Source organism: Vanacampus margaritifer, chromosome 4 (assembly GCF_051991255.1).
Source record: "Vanacampus margaritifer isolate UIUO_Vmar chromosome 4, RoL_Vmar_1.0, whole genome shotgun sequence".
Classification (NCBI taxonomy): domain Eukaryota; kingdom Metazoa; phylum Chordata; class Actinopteri; order Syngnathiformes; family Syngnathidae; genus Vanacampus; species Vanacampus margaritifer.
The window spans coordinates 13103546-13128556 of NC_135435.1; the positions used below are offsets into that span (position 1 = coordinate 13103546).

General features: G+C 40.3%; 1 protein-coding gene across 9 annotated transcripts in view; it reads right to left on the reverse strand.

Moving 5' to 3' along the window:
* Nucleotides 1-22220, reverse strand: part of dmxl2 (Dmx-like 2) — a 38823-nt gene extending 16603 nt beyond the window's left edge. For 7 of the 9 annotated variants that reach the window (XM_077562981.1, XM_077562979.1, XM_077562975.1 and 4 more), the window contains exons 1-31: nt 21777-22220; nt 15584-15709; nt 14524-14595; nt 14309-14387; nt 13944-14088; nt 13495-13561; nt 13221-13393; nt 12960-13140; nt 12675-12855; nt 12302-12520; nt 11931-12202; nt 10852-11121; nt 10549-10778; nt 10267-10469; nt 9876-9997; nt 9585-9674; nt 9351-9459; nt 9129-9248; nt 8721-8948; nt 8299-8585; nt 7708-7874; nt 6969-7620; nt 4431-4760; nt 4233-4352; nt 3892-4027; nt 2095-2205; nt 1799-1968; nt 1311-1408; nt 1017-1182; nt 435-699; nt 113-315 (exon numbers count right to left, since the gene is read on the reverse strand). In XM_077562981.1, coding sequence (XP_077419107.1) covers nt 113-315; nt 435-699; nt 1017-1182; nt 1311-1408; nt 1799-1968; nt 2095-2205; nt 3892-4027; nt 4233-4352; nt 4431-4760; nt 6969-7620; nt 7708-7874; nt 8299-8585; nt 8721-8948; nt 9129-9248; nt 9351-9459; nt 9585-9674; nt 9876-9997; nt 10267-10469; nt 10549-10778; nt 10852-11121; nt 11931-12202; nt 12302-12520; nt 12675-12855; nt 12960-13140; nt 13221-13393; nt 13495-13561; nt 13944-14088; nt 14309-14387; nt 14524-14595; nt 15584-15709; nt 21777-21863 — 5679 coding nt within the window. In that variant the 5' untranslated portion in view covers nt 21864-22220. The remainder of the gene's footprint in view (nt 1-112; nt 316-434; nt 700-1016; nt 1183-1310; nt 1409-1798; nt 1969-2094; nt 2206-3891; nt 4028-4232; nt 4353-4430; nt 4761-6968; nt 7621-7707; nt 7875-8298; nt 8586-8720; nt 8949-9128; nt 9249-9350; nt 9460-9584; nt 9675-9875; nt 9998-10266; nt 10470-10548; nt 10779-10851; nt 11122-11930; nt 12203-12301; nt 12521-12674; nt 12856-12959; nt 13141-13220; nt 13394-13494; nt 13562-13943; nt 14089-14308; nt 14388-14523; nt 14596-15583; nt 15710-21776) is intronic. The other 2 variants (XM_077562982.1, XM_077562976.1) reach the window with 1 other exon arrangement.
* Between the last annotated feature and the right edge of the window lie 2791 nt (nt 22221-25011).

A 25011-nucleotide genomic window follows, 5' to 3' on the forward strand; every position in this document is an offset into this window, starting at 1 on the left:
ATTAGCATTTAAAAAAAAATCAGATTTACAATTTGAAACAGTCAACGAAAGTTGAATTTTCTGACAATAACAGAGGAAGTGGAATTGTGCAAGTGCTCGTAAGGAAGCCCACCTTGAAATGTGCATTTGCAGTGGTGAAGAACAATTTGCGCTCTATGAGGTTGATCTCATCAGCACTACTCTTTTCTGCAGTGAGACCCACTGTGGTCGCCGTACCCTCTGAACTCGCAAAGTGCCGCCGGATGATGAGCGGGTGGGTTCTTAAATAGTTGTAGAAACTGAACACCACGGGGTTGCAAGATTTGACCATCACATCTAAGACACAATGCAAAAAAGTAAGCGAGAGACAAATAAATATGTAAATCGAACAAACTAGGTCTTGATTAATGTCAGTGAGACTTAGGCAATTTACTGAAGGTCTCAAACCAACTCACCAGGGTTATCATCATCATCTTTGGGGATGCGCTCTAAGAGTGTGTCCAGGGCTAGGGTGTAATCCTTCATTATCCAGTATGCTATGCTGCGCAGGAAGGGGTCAGGGTGAAGTCTAGAACAGTGGTAATGACTTCCGTCCCTGTCACATCCAAGGACCTTCTCATAAAGGAGACCTTGGCAGGTGGATGAATTCTCAAAGTCCGCTTCGTATAGCCGAGCGACTATCATAGCTAACTGGAGATCCTCCATCTTCTCCATCAACACCTACACACCACAAAACGATATATATGATATGAGAGGCAGATTAAAAATACATCTTAAATGCTTGGGTGTGTAAGAACATTTCTTTTTTGCTATCTATGTTTTGACTATATGGCATGTCAAACCTTGGTCAAAGAAAGATATGTGGACATTTACTGAATCTTATCAATATAATTTGACTTAGTGCTGCAGAATAATCAGCTATCTCAGAAACAACAAGAAGCTCTATTTTTAGTAATCCATATAAATGTGTGAAATATACTGCACGGAAACGCAACTATTTAGTGAATGTAAATACTGTATGTGAGAGTTGTTCACACCTCGATCGCGTCTTTGAGTGATCCAGCCAGCAAGAAGAAGGCGGCCGACTGTTCAAATCGTTGCTTTCCAAGTAGAGAGAAAGCATTTTTGAGAGCTGCCTTTCGCCAACGGTCTTCACTGAAATTATTCTTGAAGAACTGCGTCATCTTCTCGTCATGTTGGGATCTGAGAGAAATAATCTATTTAACTTGATATCCCCAAAAGTTCTCCTTTTTAATTAAACGGGATCATTTTCAACGACAATAAAAAGAAAATAACAAATAAGTGTGCAAGAAAAAAAAAAGAAGTCCCACCTGAAGAGCCCCCACAGGACAGCCTTTTTCTTCATGGCCAGGTAGAAGAGAGCAGCGTCTAAGGGGTCATTGTGCCTCTGGAATGCAGTTTTGCCTAACTGAGAATACAGGAAGAAATTCATTACTAAAAACAAGTTCACAATTTTACAAGGAACTGATAGACTCACCATATTGCCAGTCCCAAATGCGATTCATTTATCTTTATCATTTAATTGTACAATATATTTAGAAAGATTATTTTGTGACACAGCATTCAAGTCCAACCACATTTGACATCAAAATGTGCTGTTTTGCATTCTTTTCGGTAAATTTCACATGAAGGCTAAAAAACAGGGAATTAAAGGTAACAAAAAAAATAAAATTTTGGGATTATTTCAGTGACAAAAACTGTTGCGTGAATAAGTAAAATAAACTGTAGGTGCTAATTGAAAGCATGTAATAATTGTTCTCCTTCGCACCCTGTTCTTAGAACTCAGATCTCTAGGTACCTTCTCCACCATTTTCCTCAAGGTGTTGATGTTGCGTATCCACCAACCAACACCGACAGCTCGCAGCTCAGACCACTGGGGGTCACCTCTCTGCATGGCCGGAATCATATTCAGCAACTCCTCCTCTGCCTCAGAGTGAAAGGCCCAGGCAAAATGGCATGTTGACAGGCCTAACAAGAATAGATCGAGCAAGAAGATGAGTCACGATGGCATGAATTAGGATTCAATGATCTGCAGAGTTTACCGTATTAAATAAAAGAGCAGTGTCAAAAACAAAGTGTTTTTTTTTTTTTTACCTTGGTGAAGAAGCTGCATGCGGTAAAGTGGGGGCAGAGAGGTGAGCAGGCAAGTATGAAGACGCATGGCCAGCAGGTATCTCAGTCCACATTCATCCAGCGCTTCACCTCCTACAAACACACCAGGTAGCTGTCAACTAGTGCCACTGTTATTCCTTGGATTAGGAGATCTCGCCACTAAACCCTTAAAAAAAATATCCCTTAGTATTACTACAGTTCATGCATTGTCACTCTGTTTCTCTTGTCCCTGAACCTTCTTATTACTGTCTCTGTGCTGGAACAACTTGCTAATGTCTTCTCGTCAAAAGACTAAATAAACAGGATGACAAATTACAGTATAAAGACAAAAAGATAAGGAAAAGTGCTGTTTGTTTATACACTTTCAGAAGCAGAATGCTATTATCACAATGATTTGATGGTTGAAGATTAACTGTGTTCAGGAACACACAATGAAAAAAATCATGCTTAGTTTGATATTCATAACCTTAAACCGACTGTGTGATCTCTTACCAAGAGTATTGTTTCTGACAAATTACTAGGACTGGGTATCGATTTTAATTTCTTCAATCGATTTGATTTCGATCCACAAGAGTTCAGTTTGATTCAGTTTCTATTTTTTCGGATTCAATTCACTTCAATTCAATCTGATATTGATTAATTATGGAACATCAATTCTTCTATATATCGGGGTATGATAAAAACTTCACAAACATTAAATTCCAAATTAAATTTTGTGGAAGCAGTAACTGGTTAAATTATTTAGTTTATTAATAAAAGTAGCATGTGTTATAATCACTTAAGTGTTACACAAACATTGACATCAGTAAGGATGAGATGAAAATATTTTCTGAATTCTAATTAGTGTTGTTCCTATACCGATACCGGTATCAGGAGAGGCCCCGATACAGCATTAAAACAGTGGTCTCGGCATTGGCAAGTACTAACAAGTAACATGCCGATACTATTATTTCTGAAGCTAATATACTGTAGTACTTTTATAGTGTTTTACTTGTGCACAACATTCACTGATGTGTGACGTGTTCACTGCATGCCAAGCTAGGATATCCTATTGGCCCTTGAATGTTCTGAACCAATGGCAGGGCAGCTTTTTCATGTTGAAAATATCGGAACGGTATCAGCACCGGCTGATACTGCAAAACTGGGTATCGGAATCGGGGGCCAAAGAACGGTATCGGAACAACACTAATTCTAATTTGATAACTAAATATACATTAAAAATATTCAGAATTGTCTTAAAATGCAAAAAGTCAGGTCTTTCATAAATGTTAGAAAATACTTTTAAATTCATGTGAACAGTAAATTTCAAGAAAACACAAAGATACAAAGGCCTTTAAAATTCTAGTTTCTTATGAATTTATGGCAAAAAGAGATATTAAAATAATCGACTCATGGTTTTTTTTATACATCAATAGGGAAATTAATCAATTTCAGGGAATATCAAGGAAAATTTATTCAATATTGATTTTTTAATTATTTTTTTAAACCAGCCCTACAAATTGCAAAATTACAATTTCAAAAGATTTTTCAGTAAACACGTGGACATTGCTTTTCTCTTTACGCAAAGTGAACAGTGACAATCACAACATAATGCTTATTAAGTTTTAGTGATCTTAATTTCCAAGGACATTTGGATGCTGCTGCAGCAAAGTGCTTGAATTCACTGTGGTCTACACAGCCTGTATCTAAAAAAATAAACCCTTGCCCCAGCTAAACATTACACAACACAAATTATGTTTTATCTTACATAAATGATAGCTTACTGACACCATTCCTGACCTGTGTATTTTTGGTCAGTTGAGCTGGTGACCTCAGCACTTGTGGTTGCCACCGTGTCAGCCAGGGCCACCAAGAACATTTGCTCAAGTCGGGTTAGTCCAGGAAGGCTGGAGTGCATGAGGTGACTGGACAACACCTAGACAGGCACAAGGTATATGTGGGTGAAGGATGACGGTGCTTGTTGTTGTCACCATGTTATTACACTATTGTATTTCTAATCATTAAGATCTGACAAATTCATTTTTTTTTCTTCTCTTCAATTTCTACATTTAATAAAAAAGTAGGTCATAAAGAACCTGCATAATGATCTATTTTTTCCAGCCTTCCAAGCTTCTTAATACCTGTGCATGCTCCGGTCCAAAGTAGGCAGGACCATATTGCGAGAGGTTGATAACGCGAGACTTCTTCTCTGGTTTGTCAGTGGCAAAGTTCACAAAGTCATCCGTGGTGACTGTTGGCACCTGTTAACACAGTGAAGAGCATAATCAATCATGTCAATCTTGAAAGATAAAATACATTTTATTACATCGTATACGAACCTGGAAGAGGTCAGCGTACTGGTCCTCGGCAGACATGTGCCCTGCCTCACCGTTGGTCACTTTGGGTCCTTTGACCGTTTCTTCTACCCCCTTGAAGGAAGTATCTTCGTCAGCTATCATGAGCGCGTAAAGAGGCAGCGGAGGGATGGAGTTGATTTCGGTGTAATCCCGCCCTCCGTCACGACCGGCCACAATGGTGTCTTTTGCAGTGCTGCCGGTCACACTGATGGTCCGGGACAGATGTCTCCTGGCTCCGCCCTCACCTGCCTCCACATCTCGCACAACAGCCACCTCCCCAGCAATACACTTCACCAAATGAGCAAGAATGGCCTGACAGAAAGAGAGTGAGAGTTAAATACTACTGGGGCAGTGGCTCTCAAAGTGTGGTAGCACTCTTTAGTGGTGTGCTAAACAATCACTGAATTGCATGTTTAAACTTTGCATATTGAATGTTGCCGTTTATATTTTCTCATGTGGATTAAACGACTTCATTCTTATTCCATGTACGCAACATTAATCAAAATACCGTGTTTAGACTCGTGGGGCACATACAAAATTATTGCAAAGAAAATATTGCATTTAATTCCCCTTTAAACTTTTTTTTTTTTTAATCCAGTGTTTGTTGAGTTGTATTTGACTTAACAAAGAATACACTTGCATTTAACTGTTTGTTTACAAATTTAACTTTTTGTGCAAAACATTATTTTTATTGAATCATTATTTAAGTCGTTTTTAAAAATATTTTTCAATATTTTAACCGCAGTGTTACTGTAGAAAGTATTTTTCAGACAGTACTTGGTAGGGCTGCTCAATTATGGAAAAAATAATAATCCCGATTATTTTGGCAATAATTGAAATCACAATTATTCCAACGATTATTTATTTTTTGGTACAAAACAAGAAAATGTTTAAGCATTTTAAAATATTAAGACCAATTAAAAAAAAATAGAATCAGTATAATTATGTACGTTCCCTTTGAACCAAACAGAACTGTGGATATGTCCACATGCCTGGATATGCAGAAGATAGTTGGGGAAGATGGCGACCGCTGTGTCTAGCCTCACTCGAAGTGGAAGACGCCAAAGATCTCTACCTGTTTGTCACGCTAGTGGGCCTGAATGCTTCTGCTAGGGATTGGAGCCCTCTGGCATCATCGACTGCTCAGGAAAATGCAGGATGGGCACACAAAGGCAGTGGAAATAGCCACTGTGGCTGTGAGCACTAATACTGGAGTGCAAGCCGGCCTGTCCAAGGCCTGTGACGACATGTCACGGGTGAAGAATGACCTAGCTGTATCCAACATCGCCACGACCAGAATGGGAATGGACTTGGCTACAAGGCTGAGCGATCTGTAGAGGATTGCACGTCGCAACGCAGCGGTGAACAGGAATGGAGATGAGGAAGAAACAGACTGACGGGTGTGGCTGGACGTGGACTGCTACTGGATTGAACTAAATAACAAGGGAACTAATCAACGTTTGATCAGCAAATGCTACTCGGAAGATGAACTTTTGAATCAATCAAAAACTTGATAATTACTTAACTAGATGTTCGACGAATTAGCATCTTGATGATCTGTGTCCTAATGTATTCTGGGGATGGGAATTGATGAGTTTCGGCTTCATCTGTCAGCCTTTTTTCTTTTTGGGTGTAATTGTATGTGAAAATTAAATGTTGTAAATTGTCATAATGATTGTCCGAAAGAAAAAATGAACAAATAAAAACAAAACAAATTTATAATAATGTATATTCATAATATTATTTATTTATTCATTTATTTATTTGTGTTGGCAAAAACTTGAAGTTGGAGTGCAGCTTGTGCACTGTGCAGTAGGACAATCATTTATTTTTTGGTACAAAAGAAGAAAATGTTTAAACGTAAAAAACACCAAAAATATTGAGACAAAATAAAATTATTTGAAACACTATAATTATGCCAGTTTCTTTTGGATGAAACAAAATTGATTAAATTCGTTATTTAAAAATTTAATAAATGTAAACAACTCAAAAACTAGTATTAATAATCTTTTTTTCTGATTATGCTGATTATGTAATTGTGAATGTTAAGTGTAATAATTGAAATTGTACCGTAATTGAATTTCGATTACAGTAATTTCTGGACTATAAGGCGCACATGACTATAAGCCGCGCTAGCTAAATTTGGGGAATACTCGAGTTTGTTACACATATAAGCCGCACCCGACTGTCAGCCGCAGGTGTTACCGCACCAGTATATAAGGGTTCCCGCCACTTTAGTTTCCATAATGAGGGTGCAAATTGTCTCGCTCTCGTTCTGTCTCTCCTACTGTATTTGGGCTCACTTGTTTGTTTTGCTCTGCCTAAAGATTTTGCACTTCCTTTATAGTGTGCCACCTTGTGATCTGATGGATAAGCCGCACCTTTGTATTAGCCGCAAGGTCGAATGCAAGCGAAAAAACTAGCGGCTTATAGTCCAAAAATTACTGTAACTGCACAGCCCTTGTACTTGGTGTAAAATTTTCAGAACCACTGTATTAGAAAGGGATGAGGATGACTTACCTTGGCACGGCGAACCTTTCCCAAATCCATGAGCTCAAGCAGCTGGGTGGGATGATACTGGGGTAGGGTTGGGGACAAAGAGTGAGCTGCCTCAAAAAGTCCACCCTCTTGAAGTCCAGCCGGGATACGTAGGGCCTCATCTACTGCGGCGCTCCCTTCAAACACACTCTTCGACCTGGCTCTCCCTTCAAAGACTGAGGAAGAAGCTGTGGTTTGACCTCCAGCAATGTCCGCAGATGACAGGTTGCTCTCTTCTCCCTCACCGGGCTTCTTATCCTGGTGCCATTGGGCATATACGTGCATCTCACAATCCATGCCCACCACCAAAATGCCATCCCTCACCCAAGAGAGTGAGACTGGCAGAGAAGGAGTGCCATCCACAGAGGACAGCAGGTCCACGGTCCTTAGTAGGATCCATCGAGAGCGGATCCCCTGTTTGATACTGCCCCCTAGAGGAAGGGTGATGACAGCCACACCCTCTTTGCTGCTTGTTTGCTCATTGACCATGCCAGAGATTCGGCCGTACATGAGAATGTTGGATCCAACCCCCACAGTGAGGATGTGAGAGCCATCTTCTTTTGACAACCAATCCAGATGGACGTAATGCTTGATGTTGGGTGAGTTGTGGTCTCGGCTCATGTAAAGGTCCGATCTAGTACAGAGGGAGAAATTTCCTTTTAGATTTGAGACAGCTAGGAGCGGTACAGCAGCTTAGTGAAATAGGCAGTACCCTCCTGACCTGCTGTAAACAAAGAGGTTGGAGTCCACGCTGACTCTCGGGTCCAAGGTTGATGATGGTCTGTTAAATTCTTCCAAATGGAGAGTTTGCTCCAAAACCCATTCGGAACCACCAGTTGATTCACACTCATAAATAGACACGTGCATGGAGAACTCTTTTCCAGAAATCTAGAGGGGAAAAAAGAAAGATGTTTTTTTTTAAATAATGTACGATATAAAATGTCATAATGTGTAATGTTCTTCAGTCTTTTGTAATGCAAATATGTATTTCTACAGTGCTACAATAGTTATCGTCGCTGTTGGGCTGTAACCTCATAAGTCCAAATATGGTATAAAAAAAAAAAGGATTTGGGAGATGTACAGATCCTACCTGACAGTTGTGATTTGTATTTTGCACATATGGTTTGTTGACTATTTGACATTTGAAAAAAAAGTATTTATACCTGGATAAATGAAATCATCGTCTATTTGATTTAAGCTACAAAGCCTTGCTGCTTTTAGATCTTTTTTTTTAATGGAATTGCATCTAAGGGCAACAATAATTTAAAAGTGTATAATGTAATATAGGAGCAATAGATCCTTCAAACCTTACCTGTCCTTGACGTGGCTGCTTAAAGGCCACGGCCAGTCTCCCAATGTAGGAGCATGACACGGCAACAGGCCGCCCCGACACAAACACGGCGCTGTTGTTGTCTTCCTCCTCGTTCATTAGAGCCCATGGCTCCCAGCGGTACATCCGCTTGTCCTGGTCATCGTCACTATCTACATGATCACCCTCTACGGCACAACGCCAGAACCGCACCCGAGAGTCAGAGCAGGTAGTCACGATCAGATAAGGAGCCAGGCACACAGGGTAGATGGAAGAGGAACTGAGATGGCCTGAAAGAAGAACAAAGATGAGAAAAATGGAAATAATCTCTTACATGTGGTGCTAGATATTCATCTTAATCAATCCATACTAGTCACATTTAGATATGTAGTCTAACTCTGAGAATAACAAACGTGAGGACTGACCAGCAGACGGCGTGGCTCGGGTAACCTCGACCCCGTGGGGCAAGTCCATTCGCTTGCTGTACACCAATTTGGAACTAAGGATGAGTTTGCTGGCCGACTGCAAGTTGACCGTGGAGGCTGAGCGGGGAAGAGGCCTGATAGGGGAGGTCTCTGGAGATGAGTCAGGGTTCACCACTTGATTGGGAACCATCAGCTGGCTCGGGAAGGTAGAATCTTGGTTCAGATCATCTGGAGACAGAGATAAATTAACACTAAAGCAGCCTTCAATCTCTATTTTAGATATGACTGTTGGGTGCAGTAATAATAAATAATTATTTATATAAAGACTACAAAATGAAATAAATAAAAAACATCATCATGCTTTTATTCAAATAATTACTGTATATGATGCCCCCCCCCCCCTCTTACCAACACAGGCCTGGACAGACTGGAGGTGCAGGTGCCACATTTGCAGCACTGAGTTCCTGTTGAGATCCTTTTCTATCACCACCAGGAAAAACTTCTCCGAAAAAGGGGGAGGGTGGTACTCTAGGTTCAGAAATGTTTGATTAATACAATCTTTGAATCAGGTTTGCAAATTTGCAGAAATTATTATGATATGCAGTATTTTAATCATATAGTGTAGTGCACCTTCACCAGATGGAAAAGCAGTCGCGTGTGCGTCTGGTTCCTTTTGAGGTTTATAACCTAAAATGAAGTCCTCTTGGAAGACATGCAGCAGCTGGGTGTTGGCACCACACTGTATTATACATGGAAATAGAAAACTCAATCATATATTCTTTGTATGCAGTTTTAGCATTTCAAGCTTTGGACTTTTTTTCTTAGAAGGCCGATGTGAAATGTAGAGCAAGAGTAATATCTCACCTGGTTTGTAATGACATCGAGCTCTATGATACAGCCAGGTCTGGCGGTGGACTGCTGACTGACGATGTTGAAAACTTCACCAACTAGTTTCTGAGCCATGACACAATGTGTGTGAATTATATGGTACAGTATTATGTTTTGGTTAGTTCTGCTTCAAACTCGACACACCACTCCCTCCAAGTTAGTTCACCATTTTTTCTCCCAGTTCAACACAGGAAAAAGGGGACATATTATGATTATAACATCACAAGTGTCATTTGTGTGTGTGACTGTGTCTGTTAGTGCACTCACAGATGTTTCCGGATCTGACAGTTCGTCTAGTAGCTTTCTGGCATCGACGACAGCTTGATACAGACGAAGGTTCTTACCATCTGATGCCACAAAGCAGGCACTGGCACTATTACAGTATGTTCCTAAAGAGTACAAAAAAAAAGTTGGAGGGCAAATTAAAATGGATTTATAAGGCTGTAGAATATATGGGGACAGGATGTTGATTTCCTTTGCAAATAGTAGCCGAGTAGTGCATGGCATTGAAGGTACTTTGATGATCTGAATGCTAGATATAATGCACTTGTAAATACCAAATGCATGACAGCTTCTCAGAACTGAATGAAATGTTGCTGCACTGTCCTTTCTTTTTTTAAACACGGACGTTAACATGAAATATCGCAAACATGTTTACCGAGCACGGAGCTGGGGACAAGTGAAGGTAGCCACGCAACATTGCTGAAAGCAGAGGTGTGCAGAGAGTTGATCCGGGCCAGTTCAGAGACTCCTCCAGTGCATGAGAGGGGTCCAATGTGATCCACTCTCCACAAGATGAGTTCACTGTAGATGGCATTGGGGTCGTGGAAGGTCCTTGTTGCTGCATTGCGAAGCTGCTTCCTAATAAACAAAGACGGGTACCTGTGATTTTTATTGTTACTACCTCTCCTGGCATGATGCCTTTTTCTTTGCTCATTACCTTGGAAGTCCCTTTGGAAGTGGAAAGGTGGGAGGTTGTTCGCCATCCATGCTACCGGGAGCCGAGGGAGGTGTAAGCAGTGCATTATGGTGTGAGGATGTGAGCAGCAGTGGCAGCACTGTATGGCAGGCTTGGTCATTCAGATGGAAACGGTGGCCACAATAGCGAAATTTGTGGGACACGGTCAATACATTGGAGAATGCAGAGCGCTCGGCGAATGTCACAGCCCACTGCAAACAACATTTTTTTTTTTAGGATTCTGTGATAATACAAAATACTGGTTCCTTGCCCAAACACACACACCTGGTTAAGAGATCCATCAACATGCTTGGAGACCATCATGACAGCAGGACTGGTGCCAGGATTGGGAATAGAAGAAGAGGCTAAGGCAGGTGCACCGAGGCCAGCCAAGGCTGAGGCGGAGTGAGCGACATGTTGAACCATTATTCCCTGCTCCCCTGCCCTGAAACTCTCCCTCTCGGTCAAAGTACAGGCATACATCAGGATGTTTTTACTCAGCGAATTGGCATCGCCTGTAGGAAATGCCACTGGGATACGGGAGGAAAAGGACACCTGTAGGCAGATTTCGGAGGAAAGAAAATAACAATCATAGAATAATTGCTTAACCCGATTTGTTTTTCGACAATAATATATTCTATGCGGCCCCACTAGTCTAAACATGGTATTCTGGTTAATATTGCGTTAATAGATTATGAGTTAAGCAGCAAAATCCAGCCGTTTTTATCCATCACAGGGGGCGGCCATTTTGTCACTTGCTGTCAACTGAAGATGACATCAATGTCGCTCAGGTCTCAGGTACCAACCAATCACAGCTCAGCTTCAGAAAACAGGTGAGCTGTGATTGGTCGTTGCTTGAACCCTGAGCGACTGTGATGTCATCTTCAGTCGACAGCAAGTGGAAAAATGGCCGACCCCTGAGATGGATAGAAACGGCTAGATTTTGCTTCATGACTCATATTACAAAAAATGCAATATTAATCAGAATGTCATGTTTAGATTAGTGGGGTTACATATAACATATTATTGTCAAGTAATGTTTAAGGTTGACTTCCACTTTAACATTATACTGAATATATTTGCTAATCGTTAATGAGAGTCAAGGTACGAGCTGTATCAAATAGTCTGCCTTTACAAAGAACTGTACTACATGATAATGAGAAATTACTGCAACAGTTGGTTGCCTTATTTAGCTACACGAGAGGCAAATGCTCCTACACTATAATCACTAGTGTGTATATGCCTAAATAAGCATGTGGCACAGTAATCACTTAAAAGCAGCCAAGCTAATATTTAGGAAAAATACTTCACAATTATACTTGCATTACACTGCATTGTTTTCCTATCATCAAAGCTGTGCTTACCTGAACCTGCCTGAAGATGCCTTGGTTAAATTCATCCAAGTACTTGACATGCCAAACAAGAAACGAGCCGTCAGTTGGGTGGATGGTGAACAGCATGTCAGGACTCTTATTCCACTCTGTGGTTAGACTCTCCATCCTCCTCTCCAGCAGCATTGAGGGCAAAGGCAAGCTGGAGCTGGATCCTGGGGAGGATGCTTTTGTGCTTCCCTGCTCCCCCGGCTCACCCTCCTCTCCAAGCTCAGATGAGGCTTTGTCAGACATCTCATCCAGGTCTACAAGCCCAAAGGAAATGTGCTTAATAATCATGTGCTTGCGCTACATATTCATCAAATTTGTGTCATGAAGGGATGCCCACTGGACTGTAGTCATACCAAAGTCAAACTTCAAAGGGGATCCTTCGGGGTCCAGGGGGTCTTCTGTTGCATGGTCTAGCTGCTGTTCAGAGAACTTGCGCAGCTGCAGCATAAAAAGATCCATCGAGCAGGTGAAGCTTAGGTCTTTATTGTTGAGCCAATGAACCACAAATCCTCCTGTCCCGCTGCCATCATCTGCGTTGAAGAGTGCAGAGTCTGCCAGCATCGATGGGATGTCTGAGAGTGAAAACAAGGAATAAAGAGGAAGCAGAGATAGGTCGATCATTGAAACACAGTAAATCAATACAAATAAGAACAGCGTATGCTTGTAACTGATAGGACTTCAAACTGATTTAAGGTAAAGACAGGCTGCTTTGGAGGAAAAGCCTACCTGTGCTGGGATTAATACTGGCTGAGATGTGGAAGTGACACAATGCGTTGGCATGATGCGCAATGTGGCGGTGAGTGTGTGCATCCTGTGTGCCAAGCTGAGAGGGGAGCAGATCACTGTGAGCTACCAAAGCAGATGATCGTCGCCTTCCCCGACGCAGATGCTTCAGGTGATGAATAGACTGTTCAAACAAATCAAAATATTAACAAATGGCAAAGATTTCAATGAAAGAAAAAAACAACTACATTTTGGCTAGAAATGATTTCTGCTCAGTCTTATAGATACCTCCAAAGCGTGCTGAATCTTGTCCTTATTGCCTGCCAAGCCTGGCAGGCTGGAGCTAAAAGAATGCGTGTTTTCAGATATTTGCCCCCCAAGCAAGCTGTCTTCTGGAAGCAGGGTCTCAGACCACAGCCTGCACACGCCATCCTCACAAGATGTCAGCAAAACATTGCACACTGAACCCCTAAAAAACACATGAAAGATGCACTTGACATACACAATGAGGAATTACAGTGCTTCAATTTTGTAAATGTGACTTCTTACTTTGGCATGTACTTGCTAGTCTTCCTCCAGGACATACCAGTGATCGAGCGGGGGTGGGCCAGGTAAACAAAAGAGAAGTGAACAGCGGGCGGTTTCTTATCTGAGGGGTCCTGGACCACCACTGCAGAACGCCAGCCCGTGGTGGGATACCACACTTTGAGTAAACAGTCATCCTGCATACACAGACATTAAAATGTACATACGGATACAAACATCATTTTGGGCTATTTAATACTGTGTCTTTTTATTTTGCAAAGTCACATTATTGGCACACCTTCCCAATTGTTGCAAAGTACTCTCCATCAGAGGACCACTTGGCAACGTGAACAGATGCAGCAGTCCTGTGGGGCGCATAGTCACAGTGGCTTTATGCAATGGAAAGACAGCTCACTCATGGCAAGCACATAAACTGCCATTTTGCAATGGTGGGGTTTTTTTGTGCTTGAAAAGCTTTCACTTCCCTGTTTTGGTGGTTTTACTGATCATGCATGTTTGTCATAAGATGCCGGACAACATGGATACAAACTTAAGTTAAATCACATGACTCAACAGCGCAATCAATCAAACATCAATTGGAAGCATTTAACATTTTTTTTATTTATAAATGTGTAATTTTTCCTTCTTAAAAAGACTAAGTAGATTTAAGGCTCCCTGCAAATCGTCACGAAGAAAGGACACCGTTTCCCTTGTCGGTTACACTTGATATGCATAAACAAGACGCACTTGCACTGCCAGACACAGTTCCAGTCATTAAGAACGGGATGGAGCTTGTCCTCAGATGCCTGGCCATCCTCCTCCTCAATTAGGGCATCTGCCAGCGGTGGAGCCCACAGCTGGAGCCGCTCGGTTGCTGCTAGGATACGATTCCCTGAGGACAAAACGGCACTAGGTGACACATCTCGCAGACAAGTTGGTTACTAAAGAACACTGGGCATCATGTGTGTTATGGGGGATGCATAATACACAATTGCACATGTTCTTCAGGGCAACAAAGAAGGTAAGAGAATACAAGCAGTGTATGGAGAGGATTCATTTAGTCTGTTTTTCTTTCTGGGTTTGGTTTAATGACACAGAAAGCATATGCATACCCTGTGGGTCCCACGCCAGGTTGTAGGTGATGGCATCAAGGAAGAACTGCCCTGTCTTTTGCCACTGATAGTTAAGCTGCTGTTAGTGACAGGAGAGCGACACACACACACACAAACACAAACACCATGCAATGTTATTGGCTCCCCCGCCCACTTCATCATATGACATTTTTCTGTAAACAACCATTTTTATTAAACAATTGTCTATACGCTACCTTGTGGCGTTTGTTTGGGTTGGTAATGAGAGGTTCAAAGATGCAGACTGTGTTTCCGTAAGAGGCAGCAATCTAAGCATCATTCAAAACCATTAGGAAATACAATCAATCAATTTTTAAAGAGTCACATTTGAAAAAAAAAAATCCTCACTAAATAGACTGGAAGAATTATTGAAAATGAGTAAAATAATTCCAATAAATACTATACTTGACATCATGTTACTAAGTTTAAAAATATGTTAATAATGCTGATAATCCACATCATCATCATTAGGGGTGTGAATTGCCTCGTACCTGGCGATTCGATTCGTATCACGATTCATAGGTCACAATTCGATATCGATTAATTCCAATACGAATCCATAAATTGATTAATGCGATTTGTTAATACTCAAATTTAGAAAATACTAAGCAGTAAACTTGTACATGTACACTGTAATATTTGTATGATTTTTTTTTATCTGAAACTTCAAGCTTATAACTGAGCCACTGTATTTAACAATCTGTTGCTATCTGTTTCATGTTTGAACACTTGAACAGCATTGAAATTAAATATTAAGGCTTAATGTTCCATAACAATCTTTCATGCTTAACATGTGAACCCTAACCCTAAGTAAGACGTTTTGTTGAATATTTCCATAAAAAATTGATGTTTAAACATCGATTCGGCCGCATATCGAATCGATTAGAAAATTGTGCGCTGTAATATGGCAATATATTGCCAAATCGATTTTTTTAACACCCCTAATCATCATCATCATCATCATCATCATCATCATAACAAAAGAGAACAGCTACAGAAACGTTCAGTCCTTTTTCTTGTTCTCTGTCCTCTTCCATCTGCTGCCTTTTAAGAGCTGGCCACACTTTTAAGAGTTGTGGCCAACAGAGTTAAACATGCACAAAACTAACTACAGTACGTTTAACATTTCACAAAGGTGTTGTGGTTTCACAACTCAAAGACTGCAGGCAAAGTCAAAGAATCGGGAAAAAAAAGTCAACAACAAAAACCCAAACACATTGCAGGAGGGAATACATTGAGTGTGAGGTCAACACTTACCCTGCCAAGCTGATGGGAGCATTCCACACAGCCCACCTGAATGTTCCCATTCTGAGCTCCTGGGATTATCTGCACACACTCGAAGTCACTAGCCAAGATCACGACATCGCAACCTGAGCCATAGGCCTGAAAATGAAAAGGTCTGATCAATATGAGCTTTCAATGAATGCATAAAAAACAAACATGCACCATCAAGTAGTAAATAACTTGAGGTGCAGACAATACTTTGGTTTCTACATCAAATATATAACACAAAAGTAAAGCTCTTAAAATGGACAAGATAATAACGCATCAACACAATGCTTCTAGAATGTACATATTCATGAACCAAAGTTACATAATTGACTTTAGTCAGGAGTTACATTATTCAACAACACCACCTGCACATGATGCTTTTCAATTGTTTTAGTTAGCATACCAGCCCAAATAACATGTTAGAGCAAACTAACGTGACATCCCTCATGGGAACACAAACGGTATTAAATCATAAACTCACTATTTGGCATATACACACAGAAAAAAAATGTTGGAGAATACAGAGAAATTGTGAGTGTGATGTTGACTACACTATGCCTATGTGTAGCAACTTTGGGAGAGAATAAGTAACATACTTTCATTTTCACTTTTAACTGTGCACAAAGGACATTCAAGGATCGTCAACAAAACAGGTTCCATCATCCAACCACACCTTTTGTTATTCAATATACTAAAACACAATGATGATAGTATATCAGGGGGGAAAAGCATAATGATATCTTAATATCTTAATAATCTTAATCTATATCATGGGAGAAACCTTTAATGCTTAGTAATCAGATCTATGTTCAAATTGAAATTAGGAACAGCAAAGTAAATTAGCCTCACAACAACAGCAGTGCCTGAATATCAGCCTGTGTCTTTCATTATTCAGGAGAACAGGAGGAGAGGCTGGGAACCACTGAGTCACACAAAAGGGACGCTTTACAGTCACCACTCAAAAACAAACTAATCGTAGCGGTTATGGCCCCGGTGGTTGAAGCAAAATGACTCTTTGCACGCTGTATGTGAGAGGCAAGTAAAAAGAAATCTGCAGTCTGTGCATTACTAGTCCCTTGCTGCATCTGCTGCAGAACATTACGACTAAGAATTAAAATGCGGTCACCGTCACGCACTTCTCTGAGGCTGCTGTGTATGCGATGGAGATTCCCTTTAACTCACTATGAGAGCAAGTAATTTCCACCTAGTGGGGCCCTGAGCCAGACAAGTAAACACGAGTACACCCGTCACCAACTGGAGTCTCTGATCACCTCTTTGTTCGTTCGGTTTGTGTGTCCTGTTTCTCTTTCATCATCGACATGCGCGACAGTCTCCCGCATAGCAAACAAGGTGCTGAGGAAAAGGTGTACAAACAGGGACTGTTTGTTAGTTTTAAGAGCATAATACTGATATGAGGTTGTATGGCTAACAACTCTTCAGCTGCCCTGTCAATGAAAGGCTCAAAAGCCCCCCCAAAAAGAAGAAAAAATTAAAATACAATTTTATTATAAATCTCATTGACAAATACAATTATGTGCTTTTGTAACATTTAGCACATCAGCACCAGCAGTGTAAAAATAGACCACTGAGCTCTCATCTCTGGTATCAAATGTAATGCTGACTGTATGCTGAGAAGATCAGCATCACCGCATCCATCTATTTTTAACACTGTTCTTGTTCAGGGCCGTGGGGTGATGGAACCCACCCCAGGTAACTTTGGACAAAAGCCAGATTTCACCCTGAACTGGTCACCAGTTAGTTCACAGGGCACATACCGTACAGGGCACCATCAGACATTCACACTCACATGCACACTGTCACCGAGTTGGTTTGAATAACATTTTTTCACAGCAGCCATTTCAATATTGGCACTATAATTTAAACAACAGGAAATGGGACCAATAAATCAGACGGCTTGCGCAAACAAAATGTACAAAACGGATATTAACTCATTTACACGCAGCCATTTTCACTGAAGCAACTCCCCTCGCTCCCGGCTGTTTTATTGGATTTTGACTGATTTTGCAAGGCACACAAAATACTGTGTTCCATTGACATAAAAACATGGAACCTACCAAAAGAAAGATAAGAGTCTCTTTGTTCATTAGGGAAAAAAAGTATATTTGTAAGTGTTTCCGTTTTGCAGCAAGTAGCAAGTCTCTTCTACTTTGCTGCCAACTTCTGGAATTTTTTTGTATTAACTACCATTGCTTTAAGCAACCTTTTCAGGTCAGAGGCTGCATCAAAGCATAAATACGTTTTTGGGACCATGGCAATATTTGAAATAGCACATTTCTATACGTTATTGGGAGCAAATGAGTACAAACTTTTCTGGGGGCTGTGCATGGGCCAAGGATTAACATATTACATTTTAGTGAGCATCTGGATTGCAAGATGCAATATATGTCATCTACAACATTATTATAATCAATTGAACTGTTCACCCTGCAGAATCACAATACCATCAACAGTCTTCATCTTTCATAAAGCAGGAAGCCGCCTGCAAACTAATGAACAGATAGACATAGACAAATATGACTCCCCTTATACAATAGAAGGCTTGGCAGATTTGTGCACTGTAATGAATAATGGTGGCTTACGACTTTTACACGTTAGATGCACTTTTGGAAGGTTATGATTTCTGTTTGCATTCTTCTGGATTTAGAACTATACTGCACAACTACTAGAGGGATTATACCAAATGTGTTGCAAAGGGAGCTTGCTTACTGTCAATCGCTTGAAATGTTCATTCGGCTGACCTCATCCAAAATGGCGCACAGAGTTGTAGTTTTAGATTTGCTAAACAGCTCAATGCAACATTCCACCTTGTCAGTATTTACACTAATTAGAATGTCGCCGAGTCTTGATAAATTTGACCTTATTGTAGCACACTACTGCAGACAGAATATTGCAATCATGAGAAATCACAAAACAGAAAATGTCTGAATGAGAGAATTCTAATGGTTTCCAGTTAAAATGTTTGGCCTTGCTCAATTTTGGGAGAATCAATTGTGACTTTACACAAGAGTTAATTCTCGTTTCTTGGAGGACAGCTTTGTCATTGAAATGTTTTTTTTATAGAACTGATGAGCAGTGCAGACATCTTTGTTTGCAAGGAGCATCTTTTAATGGCAATTTTGAATAAACTCAAACCTCAAAGGAGATGACGAATGCAGCTGTTTCTTTCTTTCTTCTTCTTTTTAGACCAAAGTGTGTTTTTTTTATAGAAAAGTGTGAACGTTGTCATGCACTGACTGTGGCAATGAAAGTAGAAGAGCATGAGAATGAGAGATCACTTCTGTCTTTCTTCCATCCATTGCCTCTTATTCCCAGAGCCTAACTCAATCATGCAGACATGTTCTGCTGCTGCAGCTGCTCCCGACATTTGCCTGCACGAGCTTGGCCGCCGCAGTCAAAAGCCTGCGCTGACAATATTTTGAATATCAAATTAAACATGTTCAAGGGAAAAGAAAAATAAACTACGAGAGAGCTCTTTAATATTTAAACAGCCAACATCCCAGAAATGTACTTTGACCCCCTCCAACCTAGACTCACGGCTCAAGCCACATATAAGCCTTTTTATGTTTCGTAGTATGGCTTCTGTGAGCGTCATGACAGACTACCGTGCATTTTCAGAAACAAATGACACCACTTTGGTAGACTGTTTTCTAACCTATACCAATTTTGTTCAAACGTTTATAATGTGACCTTTGCCAGCAAAGTCAACTTCTGTAGTTTATAATTAACTAACTCTGGGAATGAAATAGTATTCAAAGTGCAACATTAACAAATGCACGCCTTCCTTGACAATATCTAATCCTTCCCATGGAAAGCACATCGCCCGAGCAATCAAACTAACCTCTGTGCTCGCTAACCAAAAACACACAGTTGAGGTTTGTCAGGAATGTTCTACGACAGGTCTCATATAAGCTACATTTGAAATCCAAACTACAAAGTTCCCCCCTGGAAGCAATCCCCCTGGAGTTTAATGCATTTCCTGCCATGCCCTAGACGGCTTCTTCGAAATCCTCCACAGCTCTGTCGTCATGGCCATCTAGCTGTTGTCCACAGCTTCAAAACTGGTCTCTTTGAAGCTCACACGGATGGGTTCAGTTCGGGCTAGTAGCGAGGTTGCTCCAGCAGTTATGTTCTTGTCGGCCAGGAACTGTCAGATGCTCAGGGCTCTTTTTGAATTTAGAGATGGCATCCATCTGCCCACAGTGCCTGCTGCCTCATATGGGATGATTTCAAATACAGTCGTAAAGAATTGTGGCTTGTCAATATGCATTTCAGCAAATTCCAGTCTTATCAGTTAAAGTTATTTTAGCCATGATTGTAGGTTTGTGAAATAACATTTATCTTTTTTTAGTACAAAAGAGCCCATGGTGTCAGTGTGAGTGGAAATGTACTGGACAGATCGTCCAGTGTTCTTCAAATGTCCTCTTGGACAGAGGGGGAAAGCACCAAGTACAGAAACTTAGGCCTCAAGGCAGCGCACACAATTTTTGCTTTAGAGCTAGCTACTCTGCAAGTATTAGCCTCACAGCAAAGCTTGCATGCATTCCCATTCTCCATCTGAGGTTAACATAAGGGTAGAGGACAAGTCCTCTATATATTGCAGTTCAAAAAGAAATGAGTCAGGCTCCACCAAAATACTCTAATACACTTCAGGAAGTAGCCAATGTCGGGAAGAAAACACATACAAACAGACAAAGCATGAATTTTGCAGCCATTGCACTGGCCTTAAATTTCATTAGGACAGAAACACTTTTGAAGCAAACAGTCATTATACAAAGAACTCCTAAAATGTTTACTAAAATATTTGCAATGCAGCTTGTCCCATATAATGAACAAAGCCTATGAATCAGGTATAGATCGACACAGTTCCACAAAGGGCTGCCAAGAAAAACCTGACATTTAGAGGGCAATGTCTCATGGAACATAATTAAATACTGTCTCGTATCATAAAAAAAAAAGAAGTCAATATTGTCATCACCATTATCATTTACTTGCTGAACAAAAAACATTTTGCTTACCAATAGTCTCTTATTGGTTCATTCCAAATGGTCCATTTGAAGTAAATGTGAAAAGTAATTCAAGTGGACTATTCCACATTATTTGCCATCACAATAGCCACTGTAATGCTATTCTATTCGTGCCTTGCTAGACAAAATGCAATATTGACCGGTTGTCTTGGAGAAAAATGTTGGGAAGCTGCCAGACATCAAAATGAAGAATATTTATAGCCCACACAAGTCATCATGTAAAATGTTATTCATACACTGTTAAAGTCGAGAATCTATCAAGGACCCCTTACTAGCTGTTGATGGTGGTTAGTATGGGGCCGTCACCAGAGATGTGGCTGATATTACTGCATAGCAACGACACAACTGAAAACCCCTGTAGACACCGCAATGACAAAAGATTCAGAATCTCCCTTTTACGGGACTCTACAAGTAGACTTGCTTTTTGGTAGGAGCTGCAATGTGGTCCTTGCCTGGGGACCCTGCCTTTATGTGACAAAGCGAGCATTTATGCTGTTTCATAAGCATCGCATGAATTTGGCATTAGTTTCAAGAGTCTCAGAGGCCTCCAGCACGTGTGTCCATATAAGGCTGTCTACGTCATGGCTGATGCTGGGATGACAGCCAGCTAATGATCCGTGAGGAGGATTTAACACCAAATGGTTGCGAGCTAAGCCACTACTACAACCAAATACTAGAATGCCTCTCACCTCTCAAAACACAGCCCCCTTCCTCGATTTGAGCACGGTAACATTTAGATCACCATAAAGCACAGCAGTTGCCAGATACGATAATGGATGCGCAAAGGGATTCCCTTGCAGTAATTGTAACGTGACAAGATGCTGCTAAAGGTCATTGAGTGGCTGTCGTTAAATCCGGTGCATAAATAACAGCGGTAATTGACAGGTGCCGATATTGACGTGGAAAGGACTGTAATTGTAAATAATCCACGAGGGTGGCAGGAGAAGTGTCGAGTGTTTGAGATTCTTACAGTGCGGCAGTTTGCTAGCTTCCTACCCGGTTAGCTGATAGCTTTAGCGAGCTAGTTCGCCCCCGTCCATCTGGTATGAGGCTAGCTAGCTAGCTAACCACTCACATAGCTCGTCACTAGTTAGCATCACCTGAAGTCAAATAATATGCCGATAGAAACTCACCGTGAACGGAACGTCATTCACGCTCCCCACCGAATAGCAGCAATCCCCCGGGTTCACCGCTCCCGTCAGTACTTGATGTAGATGCATGTTTCTTTCCCCCCCTTTTTTAGCAGCGGCAGATGCCGTTTTTAATTATTTATAACGAGTCCACCCTGTCGATTTCTCCATCTAGCAGCAACTGGGGATTCCATCAGTTAACGTTCGAGTCGTCCACGGCCCAGCGTCTTCTTGCTCCACAGACGTCGTGCTTGGATGGGGGGGGGATTTGTTTTCCAGCCGTAAAAATGTAATTTCACATGACCGTGTCATCCATTTACACGAGTAAAAGCCGCCATCCGTCGCCTCTCGCTGTCAACACCATCCTCACGATTAATCGTCAAAGCCGAGGCAAGAGAGGCAGCTGAGGCTCTGCAGCGAGCCAGGCTGACATGCGCGTTCACGCCGTTGCCTAGGCACGACTGGGCTGGCTGCTCATAGAACCACAGCACCTAGATCACAAAGACTCTGACAACTACTTCATTAATATTCACGTTTTTCAACGGAGTTATATAACGGAATAATTTGAACAATATAAGACATTTGCCTTTATGAATGTTTTTAAATTAATTAATTAATTTATTTATTCACTTCCTAGACCATGACTGTACATTACTATGATGATAATGACGGCAATAAATTATAATGGTTGTGATGGCTCGCTTGCATGTTTCCTGGATGGCATCGAGCAAGAAAAATAGAACTTAGTAATTTATATGTATAGTTTAAAAAAAGTTAATGCATGAAATATACTGTAACCCTGTAACTTTCCTAGTAAAGTTAAACAGTAATAAAATTAAACATATTAACTGAGAAATCTTACGCAATAATTTCATTTAAAATTTACTTCAACATATGCTGTAAAAACATTTGTAGCAAGTAAAAACCAAGTAGCACATTGAAGTATACCTAATGTTTTTAAGTAAATGTGAATAACTGAAAAGGATAAGTAAATATAAATATGAACTCAAGGTAATCTTTACAAGGACAAAAAATATTTTTTTTATCATAAATTATTATTATTGTTATTATATTTAGTGCTCACGACCAAATTATTTATTGAATTTGTTCTTTATCAAGCACAAATGTTTTATTTTTGGCAACTAAATTGTAAAACAAAACAACGGAAAGTGCTGTACATATGATCAAATAATTAAAGAAATAAGAAGCTACATAAAAAAATTATGAAATAAATAAATTAATACATGCTTCTCAGCATTTTATTTGATATTCTAAAAGATATTTCAATTTTTTTTTTCTGAGCCCTCAATGTATCAATCAGTCGCCCTTTAGCCCAGCTGCTGGGAGAGAAAAAAAATCCTGGACTTGTGCCTGTTGCACAATCTTCATCCGGTGTCACGAACCTTTTTGAAACTGATAGCTACTTGCTGTACAATGCAAAGAGATACCAGTTTAATGTCCATTTTTGAAAGAATAAATCTACTTGTATTGCCTTTAATTACATCCGTTAGTTCGTCCTTTGGTGAGTAACACACAGGCTACAGTAGAAATGGTTTAAATCTTATTTCCCATTCAGTCCTCTCCCTGGCTTCACTGTACTTACTGCACTAGCGAAGCTTTACTATGTACATCTCACTTTGCCTTACTGCCATTGCCATTTATAAATAATTTGGTATTGTTTACATTGTACATTCAACATCCTTTACTCGACTCCTACTGTATGTGTCTGTCTGCCATTTTAATGTTTATTGTATCTTATAAATTGGAGCTGTGCCTCAATTTCATCACATCTGCCCTTATAAGAAAATAAAGGCTTTCTATTCTAATATATTCTATTAAAAAAATAATTGCTTATGCAATTGTCACCAAAAGTTTGATTTGTTTTCCATCAATTCATCTTCACTTGAGTTGCAGGTGTCACGGAGTTAATTCCTACTGATTTTGGATGAGATGCACGATCCACCTTTTGGTTGTGAAGTTTGACCACAACAAATGAGTGAGACCGACCTGCCTAAAGTTCAATGCCTATTGTCTGTTATCGCTCTATTATCTATGATTACTCGTCTCACACTGACGAGATTTCATGAAGCAAGTCACATGTTACTGTTTTTTTTCTGTATTCCTCTAATGTCTTACCACATAATCTTGTCAGTAATGAAAGTATTCACACCGATGTACTGTATGTAAAAAAACAGCCGTCAAATCAGTGGCGTAATTAGTTATCAACTGTGACATCATCATCAGGAGCCTGCCTGCCTGCTAGCAAAGACACACAGGACGGACGGCAGGCTGGAAAATGGTAACGAGGCAGTGGCCTAGAGAATACATGACATGAACAGTGTCAGTAACTGCATGGCGTATTTTATCGTTTGCCTATCTGCATACCAAAAATATCACAATAAAGCGATTTTGTGTATTGGAAGAAAAATACTTGTTATAAGTGCTGGTGAGGAAGGGAAACATTTTCATGTTATGCTATCAAACCCTTTGTCAACAACACGCTTAAAATGTGAAGAAACACCATATAGTGAATTTTTATGTAACAGCCTTACACATTTCATAAGCCAAGGTGTCATATTTGCTGAGCATGCTCTAATTTCCTTCATGCCAAAGCTATTCTGTTCATCATTTCGAATGAAGCAAGGATTATTTCAAGTTGCGACATCATAGCTGACCTGTGAATACAGAATGTAAAACACATTTTGTTTATTTGTGTTACAGAGTGAATGAAGCACAGCTGGTAGACGCTGTAAATAACAATGTATGTATGTCTATACATTGTTGGAGGGTGGCTGATGTTTGCTAGACAAGCCTTTGCCATCTAAAGAGAACATCATTAAATGCATTATAGATTTTCTCATTTCATGGATGGCTGCTAGCTGGAGGCTGCACATTCTACGCGTAATGGTAACAGCGAAATGGAACTTGGACGTGTAGTTGAATAAATAAATAAGTGGATGCTTAAATTAATCCTCATTGTTCCAATGTGAATGTGACCGTACATCTTTTATCAGATTTAGGGGAAGTTGGAGAATAAGCAATGAATATTTAGCACAAAACGACCCCCCCTGCCCCCCCCCCCAAAAGTATAAAACACAAATAAATAAGTAAAATAAATAAATAAATACAATAAAATAAAACACATTAGGCCAGTGGTACTTCTTTAAAAGCTCTCTATGGTGAGAGGGTGAGAAAGGATGACTTACTGTAAAGTAGCAGGAAACCTTTTTTTTATAGG